Below are 19,688 nucleotides of genomic sequence, written 5' to 3' on the forward strand. Positions count from 1 at the left end.
ATCTTTGACTGTAAAGACTAAGCTGCAGCAGATCCATGGCCATTTGTAAGCAATTACCAGTTAAATGCAAACTTCTTTTTACCTTTACCAAGTCACACCTTGGGAATTTAAATAGCAGCACCAGAAATCATTACAGCCAAAACCAACAGATGTTACACCTTGTGGTTTACCACAATGAGCAAAACCAATAATGAAAGCGTTTAACCAACTGAAAAAAAAAACTTAAATCAGAGGTCCTTAGGTTAATTACAATATGTAATAAATGGCTACCCACATTCTGTAAAATCACAGTTAAAGAAAAATACTTTTTAAACGTTATCTGCCCAAACCATATTAACTCTCTACCATACGCTTGGTTGACCTATATTTCTGTACAGACATCTAATAGACTTTCATGTAACAGTTCTAATGCCGGTCTTGCTTTATTTGCATATTGTCTCCACAGAGAAACTTAAAATCCCCATAAGCCTAATTCTTTCACTAAGGCTAACCATAGAGCTGAAATAGAACTGACTAAATTTTATGTGAAGCTCCATATTTAATGATGATTAAAAACTGTTGGAGGAATACTACAATGCTTTGCACAGACAGACTGCCTGATTAGAGAAAACACACTATCTATCTATATANATATATATATATATATATATATATATATATATATATATATATATATATATATATATATATATATATATATATATATATATATCATTGGGAGGTATGTGTATGACCTTAGTGGTCCTATACAAGATAACAAACACCCTGTAAGTAGATGTAAAGGGCAACACATTGTAGAAAAAAACAACTAAAAAAAAATAATTTTACAGTTTTTTTTTTCCTAACTTCTTGGCCAAGGGCTGTGGAAGAGGTTAGACATGAGAACTATGTTTCTTTTTTATGATTATAGTTATTTGTTTTTGGAAGTAGACATGTAGCAGTATTATTGTAACATTTACCTAAAGGTAATAACCTTGTTTTTTTTTCTTTTTATATTATGAATGTTGTATTTGTTTTTCAGATTTCTGAATGTTTACTAGTTAGTTTTTTAGCACAAAAATATGGTTAGAATCTCTGCCTAAGAACTGCCAATATGTTTACTTTTGTTTGAGTAAATAACATATTTTCCATAATAAATACTATACAATTTTTTTTCAAAATTCACTTAAGCTGAAGTCAAAAGCCCAGTATGGCGCTCTAGAAACCCTTCCAGTCAATCCAGCACTGAAGGGAGTCTTTTTCTATGGGAAGCTATGCATTAAAGCAAAACTACTTAGAAAGAACTACCTAGAAAAATTTCACTTTTAGAATTTTATAGGAAGCGCTTTATTGCAGAAAGGGACAAGTGATGTTCCTTCTGCAATAAGCATTAGTACCTGCCAGATCATCGTCTCGTCTGTAAAAATGGTTGGATGGATACCTTAAACATCCTGGCTTCCCCTGCAGCTGCAGGACTAAATGAATTCCCACAAGATAGGTTAAGTCATCCCAGCCCAATCAATCAAGGTGGCCAAAAATTGAATCAAGGCAGAGAAGGTGTGCTGAGTATGCCTATAATAAAATATATAGACTACATAGACTGTCTAAAAGAGTCTTTTAAGCTTGTTTAGTATACAAAAATCACACAAAGGGTAGGTTCTGTAATTACTACTTACTGTAAAAATACTGTGTACATTAAAAAGTAAAAAAAAATAAACAAAACAAAATAGTGCATATCTTTATGTGTAATTTTGAATAAACAATAAATCTACAAATGTTTTTCACTCATATCATAACAGTTATGCATGCTTGCGTCAGATGTGTGACTTATACTACTGAAAGCAAAGGATCAACTTCAAGCTACAAACACATGCAAGATCATTTAAGATGATCACAACTGTTTGTCCAAGGTGACAGTAATCTGTCAGATATACAGCAGTGCCAATGTTGTTCATCAATCAAAGAAAAAACTTATTTTTAAATTTGGATAGCGCAGATCTAACAGACGGTTCCTTTTGATGGTGTTTGATTAAAAGACTTCCTGTCATATAAGTATAATTTATTAATAATTATATATACACATAGTTCTGTTTTCTACCAAATTGCAAGAGCACCTTTTTTTAAATCTTGGAATATTTTAACACATTCCCCCTCACCATCACCTTTTGTGAAATCAAAAATATTTTGCACACCTGACCTGCAGCTCTGATGTTTGTATTAAAAACGAAACATAGGGATCTATTTAGAAAACAGGGAATCTGACATTCACCTAAAGAAAACATTCCCTTTTAAGAATCAATTACTGGCATTAAAACACATAAACCTGGAAGATCCCTGCCAAGAAAAGTCTGGTTACCGGTTTTATAAAAAGTCCTGTTTTCAGGATCAATAGTGGAATTTTTTTTAAAAAAAAACGGGTTTAGTATTAATGATGAAAATAATGTTATTCACTCAAAACTGAAAAAATTTTTTTCTTTTCTTCCGCTGATAATACAATATAAACTTACTCAATAATTACCCCTTTATTGAGATTTGTATGCCACATACATAAGGGGTAAATTTTTACCCCTATCATATTTTAAATTTTAATTTCTGAGGATCTTCCTCAAAATACTATTATAAATAAATTTAATTTATAAATAAATACGCTTATAAATTGTAATGGCTTACTTTTTGTTTTTAACATAGTTTCAGAAAATTATATCTTCCTGTTTCACATATAGGTAAAGCTTCTTGCTTAGTGCTCAATGACTGCAATAATTTTCCACTCTCAATGCAAGTTTATGGGTTAAATTTAAAAAAAAAAAAAAAAAAACACTTTAACCTCTTGGGTGGTTAATTTTTGTCCGGATTTATATGTATAAAAGCGGTACGTGGTATTGTATGAAATTTTATTTTACATTGTAGGCCTATAATTCTTAGGGATAACTCACCCAAATATGTCCAATATTTATTAATTTTAATAATAATCTTTAAATAAAAAAACACACAAATCTGTTAAAACAAGGGTGAATAAAAATACTGACACTTGTAATATAACTGTACAGTGAGATATATATATATATATATATATATATATATATATATATATATATATACACACACATACATATACACACACACAGTGGTACCTCGGTATACGTCCGCTTTGGTTTAAGTCCAACTTGGTATACGAAAAATGTTGCTTTGGAATACGACTCGCGACTTCTCTCGAGACTAGACGCGACTGCGCACAAGCATCAGTACAACAGATGCTATCGTAAGCTCAGGAACCTGATCTCTGTGACTCTTAATCAGGTGAGTTTTTTTTTTTTTTGTTTCTTGTGCTTTTAAGAGAATTCATTGACCACGAGTTCAAAGTAAGTTAAGGAGAAGGGTTAAGGAGGGAATCATAATCTGTTTGTTGAATGTCATATGGTGCACTTACATTTCACTCATTTAGTATTCGCACGAGCGTCAGTATGTCAGATGCTATCATTCAGTAAAGAACCCTCTCCCTGTGATTCCATGAAGCATGTGAGTTTGTGTTTTGTTTTTGTGCTTTTTATAGAATTCATTGATCATGAGTTCTAAGAAAGTTAAGGAGAAGAGCCAAGCAATGAAGAAAATGGTTAGGATCACCATGGAGGTGAAAAAAGATTGTTGAAAAGTATGAAGGTGGCGTGCTAATCCGTCACATGGCTGCTGAATACAGTATGGCAAGAATGACAGTATCTACAATTGTGAAAAACAGAGACGTTATTAAATCAGTCTAACGTTGCGAAGGGGGTAAAATGCATTGCGAAACAAAGATCAGAGACATTAGCGCATTTTGAAAAATTGCTTTTAATTTGGATAACAGAAAAACAGTGTGCTGGCGATAGCATATCGTAGGCAATGATTTGCGAAAAGGCAAAACTGATGCATGCTGATCTTTTGAAAAACAAGGTAGGAACGAGCCAAGAAAGTGAAATGTTTAAAGCCAGCCATGGTTGGTTTGATAATTCTAAGAAGTGGGCTGGCATTCAAAGTGTTGTGAGGCATGGAGAGGCAGCCAGTGCTGATCAATATTCCGCCAATGATTTTGTTAGCGTTTGGGGAATTTGTGGAGGTTGAGGGTTTTGTTCTCCAACAAGTTCAACTGTGATGAAACGGGCCTGTTTTGGAAGAAAATGCCTAACAGAACCTATATTACACAAGAGGAGAAGGCATTGCCAGGGCACAAGCCAATGAAGGCCAACCCTCTTGTTCTGTGGCAATGCAAGTGGGGATAGTAAACTGAAGCCTCTACTGATTTACCAATCTGAAAATCCAAGGGCGTTTAAGAAACGAAGTGCAGAAAACTCAGTTACCTGTGATGTGGAGGTCAAACAGCAAGGCTTGGGTAACCAGAGAATATTTTAGTGAGTAGTTTAATGTTGTTTTTGAGCCAAGTGTAAAAAGGTATTTAGAGGAGAAAAACCTGCCTCTTAAGGCCCTCCTCATAATGGATAATGCTCCAGCTCACCCTCTAAGCTTGCAGGACTATGTGCTGCCAGAGTTAGACGTCATCACTGTAAAGTTCCTCCCCCCTTTTACGACTCCTCTTGACTCTACACTAAAGCACTATTCCAGAGGTGCTTTGAAGTGACCTCTGACACAGACGTAACCCCGAGAGAGTATTGGAAAGATTACTATAATTATCGTCCAATGCATAACTCCCATTGACAAAGCCTGGCAGGAAGTTTCCTACAGAACAATGAACTCTGCTTGGAAGAAACTATGGCCAGAAGCAGTGACTGAAAGAACCTCTCGGGGGTGATGGTGATGTGGAGGAGTTGGTGGCAGGGCACAGGGAAGAGCTGTGACCACTGAGGAGCTGCAGAAACTTGGGAAGAGCAAAGGACTAGGATGGATGCACTTTCTTCAGGCTCGGATCAGGAGGAGATAGAGGAAGCCCCTACTTCATTATTTAACCAACTGAGCGTTACACTGAGGTCTAGATTTCTGTACCAGAAGCGTTACAGGTTTTCATGAAATTTTTTTTTTAAATTGTAGACCTGTAACTTACAGAAATATGTCCGAATAGGGGTCTAGTAGATATAATGAATATAAAAAATGTTTGAAACACACAATCATGTAAAAAAAAAAAAATTACTTTTAATAAAATTAAAGGAAAAACACAAAATTCAGCTTAAACAAGAATACATAAATAAATGAAAAATACTGAAAATGCGATAATTCAGTATACTGTATTAGTAATATATTTTTCTAAAACACCTCCCTAGTGTCCGTCACATACCTATAGACAAAACCACATAAATATATTTTCTATTATTTTGTATTGGATTGGATACAGGACTTTGTATTCAATCCAATACAAAATGAGAACAAAATTCAAACTCTCATTATGTATTGGATTGAATACAAACTCCTGTATCCAATCCAATACAAAATGAATGAATGAGTTTCAATTTGAATTTCCCGCACACGCGCCGACGTCATCGCGCACGCACGCACAAGAAGCCGTCCGGCTTTTTTTTTCCTTGTTTCAGAGATCACCCGGCGCTGGAAGGAGAAGGACGCGGGACGATCAGCGGGACCAGGTAAGAGGCCAGCGGAACACAAGATGCCGGCCGGCGGAACACAAGATGCCGGCCGGCTTCTTACCGGTCCCGCTGGTATAGAAGGCACCCGACGCTGGAGAGGGAGATCGACGGATGACGCTGGAACACGAACACGACGCTGGATGAGCACAGCGGGACCAGGTAAGTGGGGATTTTAATTTACAGAAAATCTCGGGGTTAACCAAAAGAGCAACTTTTTTTAGCCCGTACGAAGGTCGGGCTTAACGGTCAGGAGGTTAAGGAAATCTTTGACATCCATCCATTTGGCAAAAACTCTGCAGAGAAGTACCACCCCAACAAAGCCCAAACAAGCTGTAACAGCATTGTCTGGAATGACCAGACAATGTCACATTTCGGAAACATCCTGAGAAGGCAGAAGTAAAGTTCTTTGGACAGATTTTTAGTAAAAGTGCAACCTGGAGATCCTTAACCAGGTCCAAGTACGGAGAAGAGACAGAGAAGAGAGAGAGGAGAAAGAGAAAAAAAACATCAGAATTTCAGATCCTGAAGTTTTAGTGGAAGCGGACTCTTCTTCCAAACCATAACATCCCCTCTTCCTCCCTTCTCAGCATTATCCTAGTAAGCACTCGACTCTTCTCAGCAAGGTAAGGTTAAATTTTCATTTTAGTATTAAGCAGTGTTTAAATTATTTTATACAACCCCATCAATGTATATTTGTGCCAATAACAATAGGATTTTTTTTCATGGGAACGGATTAATCATCTTCCAATGAACAGGACGCTGGAGGATGCCGACAGGATCAGGTAAGTTTTTATTTTTTGTTTTTAGCTACCCTGAGTGTGGCTCAGGGTTACCACTTTCAGCATGTTTTTTTTACCTTTTACCCCAAGCCACACTCTGGGTTACTGCCAGGGAGGTTAAAGAGGTACCCAAACATATCGGCAGCTCTTGGGCAGAGATGCTAACCACATTTCCTGATGTGCTGAAAACCACTAGTAAACATTCACATATCTGAAAAACAATACAACAGAACTATGCAGATAAGTACCCTTTTTTTTTAACTACTGTTGGCCAGATTAGCCCATTTAAACATTTACAACTTCTCAGAAGATTCAGCTGAAAGGAAAACTTTGGTTTTAGCGAGTACCTGTCATAAAATCACAACAGATAGTAATTGCCTAGGCTGGATATGTATTCCACAAAATTACCTTTTCCCTTCAACTCTTAAATTAACCTCGTACTTTTTGTGGGAGGATGATAAATTCCCCATTTTAAGGCTGCAGCATTCCCAGAAATCATTTGACCATCAACAGAGAGGAGGACCTGGAGACTTGGTCAATATCCTTTTCATGTTACCAATTATATTTTGCCTGTTCTAAAACTACCACTGTAACTTGGTCCTGTGCCCATGGCCAGGCTCACCTTGCTTCTCTGAGCTTGGGATGGATTTGAGGGTGAAAACAAGAATCTTTGCAATATGAACTGAGCACTTCCTGAGGGTATCTGGTAAAATCCCACCACCTGAGGAAGACCAGTAAAAGGAGGAGATCCAGAATTCTCTCCCCCTGATCTGCACAAACTGGAAGTGTAAAACACCTCAGATATCCCCATAAAAAATACTTGCCACTGACCCCTTGTGACAGCAATAAAATTGAAAAAAAAATGTAAATATAATGCAGTTTAAAAAATGAACAGTTCCTCCCTACTCTTGGAGCACACATATGCATAGTTAGGACGTGTATACATAAATACCAAATACAGAGTAGGTAATCGCCAATGTTTTTTAATGCCATTTTGCAAATGCATTAGCATTCAAGCATAGAAGAGGTGATATCCCAAGAGTTTCAGGCTAATCAGTAAATTAAAAAAAAAAACAAAAAAAATTAAACAATGTTTATTGGGGATTGACACTGACGATGCAACACTGGTATATGTAGAAAAGCCTACACGATATTGTGACACTGAGCAGCATTTATTACACAAAATTTGTTGAAACTTTGTTTCTGATTACAATCTAGCATACACGTGTTAAAGATGAAATAAAGTTCTAAAGTTGTGATCAGAAAGGGCTTTATTGCAGAAAAGGAACAGACGATGTCCATTCTGTAATAGGCATTCTTACCTGCCTGGACTTGGTACATCCCCGCTTACCCTGCTGTTGCTGGGATTGAATGAACTCCCACACACCTGACTCGTGTTTAAGGCCAATAGGCTAAAATCTGCCATGAACCATAAAGGTGTATTTTAGATACTTAAAGTACCCTAGCTGGCATTTTTCCTTGTTGGAAATTGATTTAGTGGAAAAGTGTTTAGTTGAGTGAGCCTGCTTGAAAATAGTAACTAATAGATTCTTCTTTTATATTTTCTGCTTTCAAAAAGGAAAATAGAAATTGTACCAGTAAAATATATCCACTGGTACTACTTTTTCCAGGGTGACAATGCTAACTCAGTGGCATTGCTGTGGCATTGTCACCCTTTCCTGCGGGAAGACAATTTGGAAAACATGCAGCTGTGCACAGTATGCTGGCACGCTTAGCCGTAGTCTGCAAAAAGTAAAAATGTGACATTCAGCTGCCGCTGCAGCACACACATATCCACAGGAAGTTAATACACAGTATGTGTGCAGTACAGGCAGAAAAAACACAAACATTGAAGAAAACTATTTCAATGAAAGAAAAAAAACAGACTGCTTCTGTATTTGCTGATGTATTCTTTTATGAGTGTTTTGTTCAGAAAAAAAAATGTCTATGCTACATCACATCAGCTATTTCCTGTGAGGGTTAAAACAATGCAAGATGTCAAAAGGTCTTTTCCAAACAGCTTCCTCTCTTGCCAACACTTCTGTCTAAGCTGCTCATCTCTGCAATGTTTGCAAATCATCATTACGCCAAGCCAACGGTTTAGATTTGTGAGCTTTGAATCAGAGGTACTAACTAAATCTGCTACCTAATATAAAAATGTGCATCCTGTTACAGTATAGAGTGTAAGAAAATATTTCTACCATCTGAAAGAGTGACCTGTGCTTGCCAAACTTGTATCTACCCATCACAAATCTGTGTAGCATTTTCACATACAGCCATCATAACATGCACCCGAATAACCACTAGAAGGTTTAGATTTGTACTGAACTACAATGCATATAGGCTGCAACAATTAAAAATCAAGTACACTACAATTAACTCAGGTATGACGTGACAAGACAATGCAAAAGCATGAAAGGCACCTTATCTTTTAATTACTGTTTTGCACATATTTTAACTACATCATGTTTCAGTAGCAGCAAAGAATACGGGGGTTCAACAAATGTTCTTCTGAATGATACCTTAAAGCTGTACTCCAGGTAGATATAAACATGAGCAGGACAAAGTGTGGCCAGGTGCTCACTTATACACTACAGTATTCTGAATCAGTAGTGCAGGTGCTTCTAGACTTGGCCATTGCACCCCCCTCCCACCCACTTTATTGCGAGTAGGTACAGCCTATGCAAAACTGGCTATTCCGGTATGAATTCAGGGACAGTAAATATTTGTTTCCATTACAGAAACTGCATTTGGTGAACTGGCAAATGTAACGTGTATTTGTGAGACTTTGCCAGGGGATTAGGAGACAGACTTGAGTGTGTATGCAGAAATCTATTTTGTGTTACTTACCCCACCTTCTAGATTGTAAGCTCTTCAGGGCAGGGTTCTCCTGTGTCACTATCTGTCATTTGCAACCCCTAATAAAGCTACAGCGCTGCATAATATGTTGGCACTAAATAAATCCTGTTTGTTATTAATATTATTATTAATAATAATAATAATAATAATATTAATAATAAATGTAAAAGCATGCCACGCTTCTCTATAATTAGCTTTTGTTTTGATTAGTATCTTTTTCTCTTTTTTTTGCACTATAAGTATTGGAATTCAAGTTGGTTATTTGTCTAAATCCTATGTAAAGCAAAGCAATGAAAGAGAGGAAAAGGCACAGGAAGCACAGGTAACCATTTAGTAGTACTGCAGTGCTCATGTGTCAACAAGAAGATTGTTAATAGATGAGTAGACATGGGTTCATAAGCCTTTTGTTTTTTTTTTCCTGTCCAGTCACACAAGCTGGGGTAGGCACAAGATCTGTAACTGCCACCTGAATGCAGTTAGGGAAAATCTTTTCTCCAATTAACAAAAAAAATAAGAAAAAAAAAAAAACACCGAAGAATTTTGCTTTTTGCCCAAAATTTAGCTTCAAGGTTCGGTCAGTTCCAAATACATATTATTATAATTTTGATGTAAAGATGCATACTGTTAAGACAGAAAAGCACGTCATTACAGATGAAGACATAAACAAGGGTAGCCTTTTACTATGAACAATTACATTTCAATATTATTTCTAAATATTACAGGAGAATTAATTAGAAAGAAATATATATATATATATATATATATATATATATATATATATATATATATATATATATATATATTCATTTTTTCAGCATTCATACTTTACCTGGATCATTGTGGGAGTGAGGCACAAGAAAAACCTGAAGAATGTCATTATCCCAATCATGTTCGTCATAGCTTATGTCAAAACCTTGCTTCCAAACTCCACCATCTGGATTATCAAATGGAAGCATGTCATACACATCAAGCATCTGAAATAAAAAAAAATAATAAAACAAGTATTATGCTTAGGCAAGCATTGTTTTATCCATTCAAAATACTGCAGGCACATAGTCTAATAATTCTGTCAGAAATCGGTAAACTAATAAATTCTTGTTGGCTGATAATGCAGCCCAGTGTAATCCCAGGAATCAGAAACCCATGCAGCAATGTTGCCAAACCCATGCAAAACAATGCTGCGGCCCAACTTCCATGACAGTGTGGGTAAGAAGTCGGCTTGATTGGGGGGGGGTATGGGCTGATGTTCATACAATAACATAAAACAGGCCTAGGTCACCTATTTCAGGCAATTAGGCATTTTACATGCACAATCATGTCAAAGGGAGAAATAAATAAGTAAACCAAAAACTAACAATTGGAACATGCTCAAGAAAGGGAGGGGGGTGGTTTCATCGCCCCCAATAACTGCCAGACCGTGCCAAACATAAATGCATAACCATACATTCTGGATATTTTAGCAGAAAATCAGATACAGCAGAAAAAAAAAAAAAAAAAAACGTTTTACCCCGACCTTTGAGAAGCGCTGAGCTGGTACTCTATACTCCTCCTAGCAGACCATGCTCTTCTCCAATCATCATGTATACAGGTATGTCAATAAATATTTGGACAGACACCTTTTTTTCTAATTTTGGATCTGTACATTACCACAATTATATTTAAATGAAACAATTTAGATAAAGTTGACTGCAGACCTCAAATCAACTCCAGGCCTTTTATTTGCTTAACTGATAATGACATAACGAAGAAATTGCCCATACCAGCCCATGAAATAGTCTGAGTCAATTGTCCAATTACTTTAGAGCCCCTGAAATGAAGCGATTATGTTAAAAAAGCTTTAGTTCCTCAAATTTTTTTGCAATCTTTTTGTACAATCCACTGAATTAAAACCGAAAGTCTGCAGTTAAACTGCATCTGAGTTGTTTCATTTAAAATTAATTGTGGTAATGTACAGAACTAAAATTAGAAAAAAGTTCTCTGTCCAAATATTATTGGACCTAACTGTACAAGGTCAGTGTTTCCATAGGTTGGTTCCTATAGCTCAGGCTGATACCAAGTCAAACTGAGATGCTTAGAATAACTTTAAAATACATTTTTCTTTTTTTATTCATTTTTACACACATGGTAAACTGCATATTTTAAGCCTGAAGAATAAAAATAAGCCACTAAAAAATGCATTTGCTAAAAGCAGACAGCCGGTAGAATAAAATGTGGGGGTTAGATGTCAGATGATCCTTGCACGGCTGTTTATCAAGCCCAGATTTTTAGTACCTGCTCAATTTTTTTTACACAAACACAATATAAATACATGTTTTGTACAATTTTAAAGATGGCTCAAGTAAATAGACACCAAACACATCCAACCTCAAAATTGCACATGCCCCAAAAAAAAAGCATGATCTGTAGGCAAACCAAAATCTTTTACAGCTTATCATTTTAAAAAGAATTACCAAGGCACTTTAGTCCTAGAATTATTGCTGCCACTCCAGCGTGCACAGCTATACCCAATGTATACTCAATCGGCATTCTTGTATGTATATGCATTATATGTCTGTACATGTTTATGTATGTGTATAGAGGGAGCACTTAAGCTAACTATTGTAGGGGACATGTGCTCAGCCAGGGTAGGTGCCTGCATCCCTTCCAGAACACACTGACTGCTGTGTCTATGTGTAGTGCAGTATCATATCATCATCCTCTGTATTAATGGGGTATATGTGATATCCGTTATCAGAGATCACTTAGGGAAATCCCTACTCTCAGTGTATCAGCTACATACACAAATATATATTGCCTCTGCCCTTTCAGTTATCTTTGCTGATCTGCACCCTCTGTCTTGTTACAGCTAGCATAGGTTTGGCATCCGATGGCCCATAGGTAGCAGAGGTCCGGTTGCATTGCAGATTAGTGTGATTGCTAGTGTCTAAGTGGTAGTGCAGAGAGATTGTTCCAGAGACTTTGCCTGCATCTCTGCAATCCAGGATCACAGCATACACAGCCCAATAGTCAGTTGCAGGATTTCCTTGCTGCTATTTTCAGGATCATCTCATCAGGACATCTTTGCTACAATCAACTCCAGAGGCCTCTGCAACTCATCCTGACACTGATCAGTACTGGAGGTATTTGTGGTTATAGACTGTATATATACCCGGGTATATCTGTGCACAATTCTCCTCAGGACTCTGCTATGTGCTTGATTTGTGTATGCATTGTTTATGGATTGTAAATATTGTTATTACTGTTTTGAGATATAAAGATTACAAATACTCCAACCTGTGTGTTCATTTAGCTGCAATGGTTAATGTTGTATGCTGGGTGTAGTGGTTCCTCGGATGCTGTTTTTTATTACTGTTATTATTTCTGGGTAATGTCCCAGGAAGGGAGCCCCTCTCCTAACAGAGACCCTGTCCTGGGTGGAGGCACTGCCATCTTTATTAGTATCCTCACTCTTCCACATAGCGAAGGCTCAGGATCCTCTCTGTTATCTACAGGTTAGCGCCATTACCTGGTTTTTAAGGGTCATTTACATGACCCCCCCCCATAACAGGGCTACACTATACCTATTTTTCAGTCAACAAGTATTACATTACCAACACTGTGTACAGATAGACACTTTCTGAAAGATATTTATACAGAAAGTCTGTGCTGAACACACCTAATGCTACTCTCCGTTTACCTTCCATTATATATTTTAGGTCATTATTTTTTTTGTTGTTTAAAGTGCAAGCAAAAAGATGGAGATAGTATTTAGCACTTTTTGCTTTAGGAAGGTATACTATAGATGGCTTGTTGTTATAATTGGCTAGCCTCTGACAGGCTTTTAAAACTATCTGCAAATTAGACTAGAGCACTTCTATTTTTTATTTTCAAACCTCTAATACATTTCAAATTTCTGCAACTTTTCGACAGCTCTTCAAGATATCATCACTGTGAAGACTGCATGGATCAGAGCGGACTGTATGGTACAAACGGCCGAGCATTCCAGAAGAGCTAGGCTGTAGGTACGTGTTTTCTATGATAAATGCTGGGGAAGTGGGGTATAAAGGGCAGCTGAGACAATATTAAAAACTATAGAACACACACACATACTTGCAGCAAATCTGGACAAACTGCAGGGGCCAGGTAGCTAATGGTCCTTATAAAAAACTTTAGTACTATTTCCTGGTCCCCTTTAACGTGGTGCTGAATTTATAGATTGGACTGAATGGTTTATGAATATTAACTTGATTTGGTCACTGTTTACTTTCTGGGTAAAAACAAAGGTAGCTCAATTTTCATTCCTTAGGTCTGTCTTTACGAAGTCATGCCTGTTAGTCAGATGATAACTATTCCTGCCAGGAATTCCAGCACCACTATTCTGTCAAAGTAGACCTTCTTCAAACATTGCAGTGACAAAGGGTTTCCCGCTGACTTTCAGACAGAAATATTGCAGATATTATAAATTTAGAGCAGATTTTTAGGAAGTGATTTCCAATTAAAAAAAATCACTGACAGGAAAAGCTCTCAGGTGACATCACCCCAAGGATAAAATGCCAGAGAATATAGACAGGCAGTCAAAGATAAGTACCTCAGAAGAACATCTGTGGTGTGAAATTATACATCCACACCAGGTTCACACACAAAAGCAATAGGTAAAGTATAGAATAGGACACTTCAATCACAGCCAGAAAGAATGCAAATATGCTGGTCATCAATCTAATCGTTAGGGCTGACTAAAGCTACGTACACACGTCAGATTTTTATCGCCCGATAATCGGCATCGGCCAATTATCGGGCGAAAATCTGCCGTGTGTACAGTCGGTGTCGTCCATCGTCCGGACGACCGACCTGCCGGATCCACGGACGATGGACGACAGCCGATCCTAATGAAAGGGAAGGGGAGAGCGCGCAGCAGGTTGCCGCTCCGTCGCTCTCCCCCTCCCCTCTCCATAGAGCATGAACGGTGCTGTATGTACAGCACCGTTCATGCATCGTGCAGTCCCTTGTCGTTGGAAAGGATCGTGAAAGATCCTTTCCAACGACAAAAATTGGCAGTGTGTACGCAGCTTTACTCTGGTGTAAAAACCCACAAAAAAAGTCACAAACTGTCTGCATTTTTCGACTGCCCATATGAACGCCAACAATTCTGTCAGACTCAGTTGTTATTGACTGTATGAAACTAACAATTGCTTTGGAGCAACAGAAACTAGGAACTGAAAAGGGCAAAGACTGCTTAAAATATTTTTGAGAAGTCAGCACAATGTTCAATATATTTGGCAACTACTGGCTTAAAGCAGGAATGCAAAACACAATGCCCAGTAAAATATTTTTTGGACACACTACTTGGCAGTCTCATCTACAATAAAGATCCCATTTGATCAAAATGATTTAATTATTCACAATTTAGTTAGTAATTTAGTAGAAGGGTAAAGAACCACCAAAGTATAAAGAAACAGGAAAAAGACTCAAAAAAATACACAGTGTAATTAGTACAAAAATAATAATAGTTGGTGTGGTTCACAAACAAATGATACAAGTCTAAAAACACATATTAGAATAAAGGCATCCCTAGATATAACAAAACATACGGGTATGCCTTGCTTACTAGATAAAAAGTAATCAAAGCTAAAAAATATCTATCCCGACGCATTTTGGCAGAAGGCTTCATCAGGGGATGCATAGAGAGAGTCAGAGCAGTAGATTGTTGGGATTACATATTAAAAAGGGGTATAACGTTCGCTGCTGATGAAAGAAGGTATACAATGCTCATGCAACAATTAAGAAATGGTAGCGCAGAGCTGAAGTATCTAAGGAACCCCCCCCCCCCCGCCACCCCTATTGTTAGCAGTAAAATTAAAGTTTTGACTAGTATATTTGCATTGTTTTAATTTTCCTGACCCCCACTCACACACAAATTCATATGGTTTGCATGTGTACAAAGTAGGCAGAAGCACTGATGACACATAAGACTTACAAACTCTTAAAAAAACGCATGTCACACTGGGGGTTTTGTTGAAATGATGCATAGCAGCTACAAAATTTCTCTCCTTTAGCACTTTGTTGATTAGAAACAATAAACTGAAGTCAACCACAAGTATGTCACTGAAGTTCCAAAAAATTTATAACCCAGCCACCAAGAAAGTTTGGACCTAGTGTCAGAGTCACAAGATTCAGTATATCATCCAGTGCAACTGCTGATGCCAATGATACACCAGTGATGTGTAGCTGCATAGATAAGAAATATACCTGGCTACATTGGCAACTGTAGCTAGTTACAATTTGCTTGAAAAGCTCAATAGAGAAATACAGTTAGGTTCATAAATATTTGGACAGAAACAACTTTTTTCTAATTTTGGTTCTGAACATTCCCACAAATAATTGTAAATGAAACAACTCAGATGCAGTTGAACTGCAGACTTTCAGTTTTATTTCAGTGGGTTGAACAAAAAAAATTACATAAAACTGTGAGAAACTAAAGCCTTTTTTTTAACAAAATCACTTCATTTCAGGGGCTCAAAAGTAATTGGACAAATATAAAAGCTGAAAATAAAATGTTCATTTCTTACACTTGGTTGAAAACCCTTTGCTGGCAATGACATCCTGTAGTCTTGAAATCATGGACATCACCGGATGCTGGGTTTCCTCCTTTTTAATGCTCTGCCAGGCATTTACTGCAGCGGCTTTCAGTTGCTATTTGTTTGTGGGCCTTTCTGTCTGAAGTTTAGTCTTCAACAGGTGAAATGCATGCTCAATTGGGTTCACATCAGGTGACTGACTTGGTCATTCAAGAATATTCCACTTCTTTGCATTAATAAACTCCTGGGTTGCTTTGGCTGTATGTTTTGGGTCATTGTCCATCTGTAATATGAAACGCCTCCCAATCAATTTAACTGCATTTAGCTGGATTTGAGCAGACAGTATGTCTCTGAACACCTCAGAATTCATTCGGCTGCTTCTGTCCTGTGTCACATCATGGTTAAACACTAGTGTCCCAGTGCCACTGGCAGCCATGCACGCCCAAGCCATCACACTGCCTCCGCCATGTTTTACAGATGATGTGGGGTATGCTTTGGATCATGGACTGTTCCACGCCTTCTCCATACTTTCTTCTTGCCGTCATTCTGGTAACGTTTGATCTTGGTTTCATTTGTCCAAAGAATGTTTTTCCAGAACTGTGCTGGCTTTTTTAGATGTTTTTGAGCAAAGTCCAATCTAGCCTTTCTATTCTTGAGGCTTATGAGTGGCTTGCACCTTGCAGTGCACCCTCTGTATTTACTTTCATGCAGTCTTCTCTTTATGGTAGACCTGGATATCAATACGCCTACTTCCTGGAGAGTGTTGTTCACTTGGTTGGCTGTTGTGAAGGAGTTTCTCTTCGCCATGGAAATGATTCTGCGATCATCCACCACTGTTGTCTTCCATGAACGTCCAGGTCTTTTGGCATTGGTGAGTTCACCAGTGCTTTGTTTCTGTCTCGTGATGTACCATAGTGTAGATTTTGCCACTCTTAATATTGTAGCAATTTTTTTTTGTTTTTGCAGTTTAGGGATGGCTTGTTTCACCTGTATAAAGAGATAAAGAGCTCCTTTGACCGCATGTTGTCTGTTTACAGCAAAATCATCCACATACAAACAAACATAATATTGTAGCAAGTTCTCAGATTGATTTTTTCTGTTTTTGCAGCTCAAGGATGGCTTGTTTCACCTGCATGGAGAGCTCCTTTGACTGCATGTTGTCTTCCACATACAAGCACCCCCCTCCCCCGCCAAATCAACTCCAGGCCCTTTTATCTGCTTAACTGATGTCATAACGAAAGGATTGCCCACACCAGCCCATGAAATAGTCAATTGTCCAATTTACCTTTGAGCCCCTGAAATGAAGTGATTGTGTAAAAAAAAAGGCTTTAGTTCCTCACATTTTTATGCAATCTTTTTGTTCAACCCACTGAATCTCAATCTGAAAGTCTGCAGTTCAACTGCATCTGAGTAGTTTAATTTAAAATGAATTGTGGTAATGTACAGAACCAAATATAGAAAAAATGTTCTCTGTCCAAATATTTATGGACCTAGCTGTAAAAACCTAAAGTTGCTAGTGTGACATGGTCCTAAACACTACTGTGAAAGGGGTGACAGGATGCCAATTTTAAGGCAGATTAATGTACTTATAACTAATGCATGTAAACATACAATTATTCTTAAGGGATACATCACTACTTTATGGATGCAATATAATATAAACGAGAAGTAACCCAAGTAACATAAAGGATGCATTTTATACTGGCTCTCCCAAGACCTCAGGCTGTAAGATTATCACTGGATTATATCTCTATCCACAGTGAAGACTTCTCTCTTCTGATCCACTTCCCAGAAAAGTAAAACAAACTCGAAATCAAGGAGATTAATCGCAATTAATAATTGCAGCATCCACTAGAGGGGCTTACCCAAAAATGAAATGTTTGTCTTGGAAATGCTGACTAAAAGACGACTAATTGTGACAGAGCAGCCAAGGTATTCATCATTCAGCGAAAGCTTAAAACTAAACACAAAAAAAATCTAAAATTACTTACCTGAACTTGGGATTTTTGGCTACTACTTGCAGAAGCAAACTGACAATCCTCCTTGATAATTGGAAGTAATACAGGTGCAGATGGAAAAAGCTGAGAAAGGGATCCACGACTAAAGTTTATGGCTTCTGAGTTTTTCTGACCATCTTTTACAGACTCGCTCAGGTTTATTACAGAGTCTCTTATATTGGAAATTATCTCATTATTTTCGGCTAGGAGACGCTCCAAGTGATCAATTTTGTCTTGTAATATTGAAAGCTGACCCTGAAAGAAAGAAATTTAAAGTAATTTAAATGATTTGACTATAATATTTGAAGTTCTTTCATAACATGCACGGTCATTAAAAAAGTTACAAAATAAAAAAAAAAAACAAAATGACTCAGCAAATGACTCAACCGCACAGAAAGTAATTAAATGTTGCCATCACACAAACAAATCCTTTTTTTGCTAAAATGCCAGGAAGCATCAAGCCTGGCAAGGTTAAAGTCACCTTGCTGATGGCAATCCGTTTTTTTTAAGTGAAGCCTTCCTCTGAGATCAATAGCCACATGACATTTTAGGAGCAATGCTAACACAAACACCATCCTGGTGCCTTGCTCACAATGTCCTGTCATGCAAGAACTCTAACAAGTCTGCTAAACATTTTAGGACAAACTACACAAGCAACTATTTGACAATTTTGGATTGTTAGCACGACTGTAACAGTAACAGTAACATTATGCTCTATCATTAGTTGACAATCCTGCTTTGCAACAATGAATTAAGCTTTTTCAGCAACATTTTGCATTTCACTAACAAATTGACTTACTGCGGAGAATAAAACAGGGTTGTTGTAATAACAAACAGGACAGCCAGTGGTGGACCACGGATTTGTCAAAGAAAAAAGAAACCCCCCTAGTCCAAACATTGAACACCACCACTAACACAGATGATTCAGTTTTTTTTTTTTTAATATCTTATAGGTACTGGTATTTTGCAGACAAACCAGGGCCACATCCAGCTCAGACACTAACTAGAAGATGGGGAATCACTGGAAATAAAGGTGCTGACATGACAACCCTGCATATCCCAAGTGTTAAAGTGTGTGGTCCCCCTATGGGCCTGTTGTTACTCCAAAGAGAAAGTGGATTTGCAGGATGTAAAGATGCAGTAATCCCTGAAAAGAGTTGTTTGCTAATTAGATATCAGTCAGCGTCAACGTGTGCTTTTGGTTCTGAGCACCTCACCTAACACTTCAGGCATGTCCAATTTTATTATGTGAAATATGTGATTGTGTAATTGATAGGTTTGGTACTTCCTAATTACCAGCTATAACAATTAGTAAACAGGGCTCTCCCTGTATGGATCACCTTCTGTATGACCAACCTTCTGGAGGTATAACAGATACACAACAAGGAACTGGGAACTAGCCTGCCCAAAACTATCACATAATGCAACTTGTAAACAATGCAGTCAAAGCTGCTCTTCAGTACAGGAAAGATTATTTTACAACTTATTTCCTGCACACAGGGATTTTATCTGATTTTACTTGACCCATTCTGCAACACTTTTTTGTATCTCTCATGCATTGCTAAAGCGTCTTCTGTCCTCTGAATTTTTTGTACACGTGGAATGCACTTTTCAGTTTCTGTTCCAGTAAAGATTGGTGATCAGTTTGACTGTCTACTTCTCCTAATATGATGAATGTCTTCGATCTTTATGAAATTTGCACAGTACTAGATTTTGTTATGTATGCTGGCTGTAATTCTCAAAATTCATCCTTTAGGTCTTTGCACGGGATCTATTCTTTATTACGTCCCTTCTTATGTATGGTATGCATTATTCTCAGTTCTCATTGAGGGATAACGCACAGTACAGAGTCTGGATGTAATTATCAGTACCTGTTACTGCTTTGTATGTACAAAAGCATCTAAGTGTATACCCTAATAGTATGTAATTCCTAGTATGCACTAAGTATGAATG

The 19,688-nt window shown here is 37.5% G+C and overlaps 1 protein-coding gene across 1 annotated transcript in view; it reads right to left on the reverse strand.

The window, feature by feature from the left end:
• The window catches only part of MAN2A1 (mannosidase alpha class 2A member 1), an 87,790-nt gene that overhangs the window by 58,042 nt on the left and 10,060 nt on the right, over nucleotides 1-19,688 (reverse strand). The window contains exons 2-3 of the mRNA XM_072416099.1: nucleotides 17,730-17,990; nucleotides 10,014-10,158 (exon numbers count right to left, since the gene is read on the reverse strand). Coding sequence (XP_072272200.1) covers nucleotides 10,014-10,158; nucleotides 17,730-17,990 — 406 coding nt within the window. The remainder of the gene's footprint in view (nucleotides 1-10,013; nucleotides 10,159-17,729; nucleotides 17,991-19,688) is intronic.

This window comes from Pyxicephalus adspersus, chromosome 6, assembly GCF_032062135.1.
Source record: "Pyxicephalus adspersus chromosome 6, UCB_Pads_2.0, whole genome shotgun sequence".
Classification (NCBI taxonomy): domain Eukaryota; kingdom Metazoa; phylum Chordata; class Amphibia; order Anura; family Pyxicephalidae; genus Pyxicephalus; species Pyxicephalus adspersus.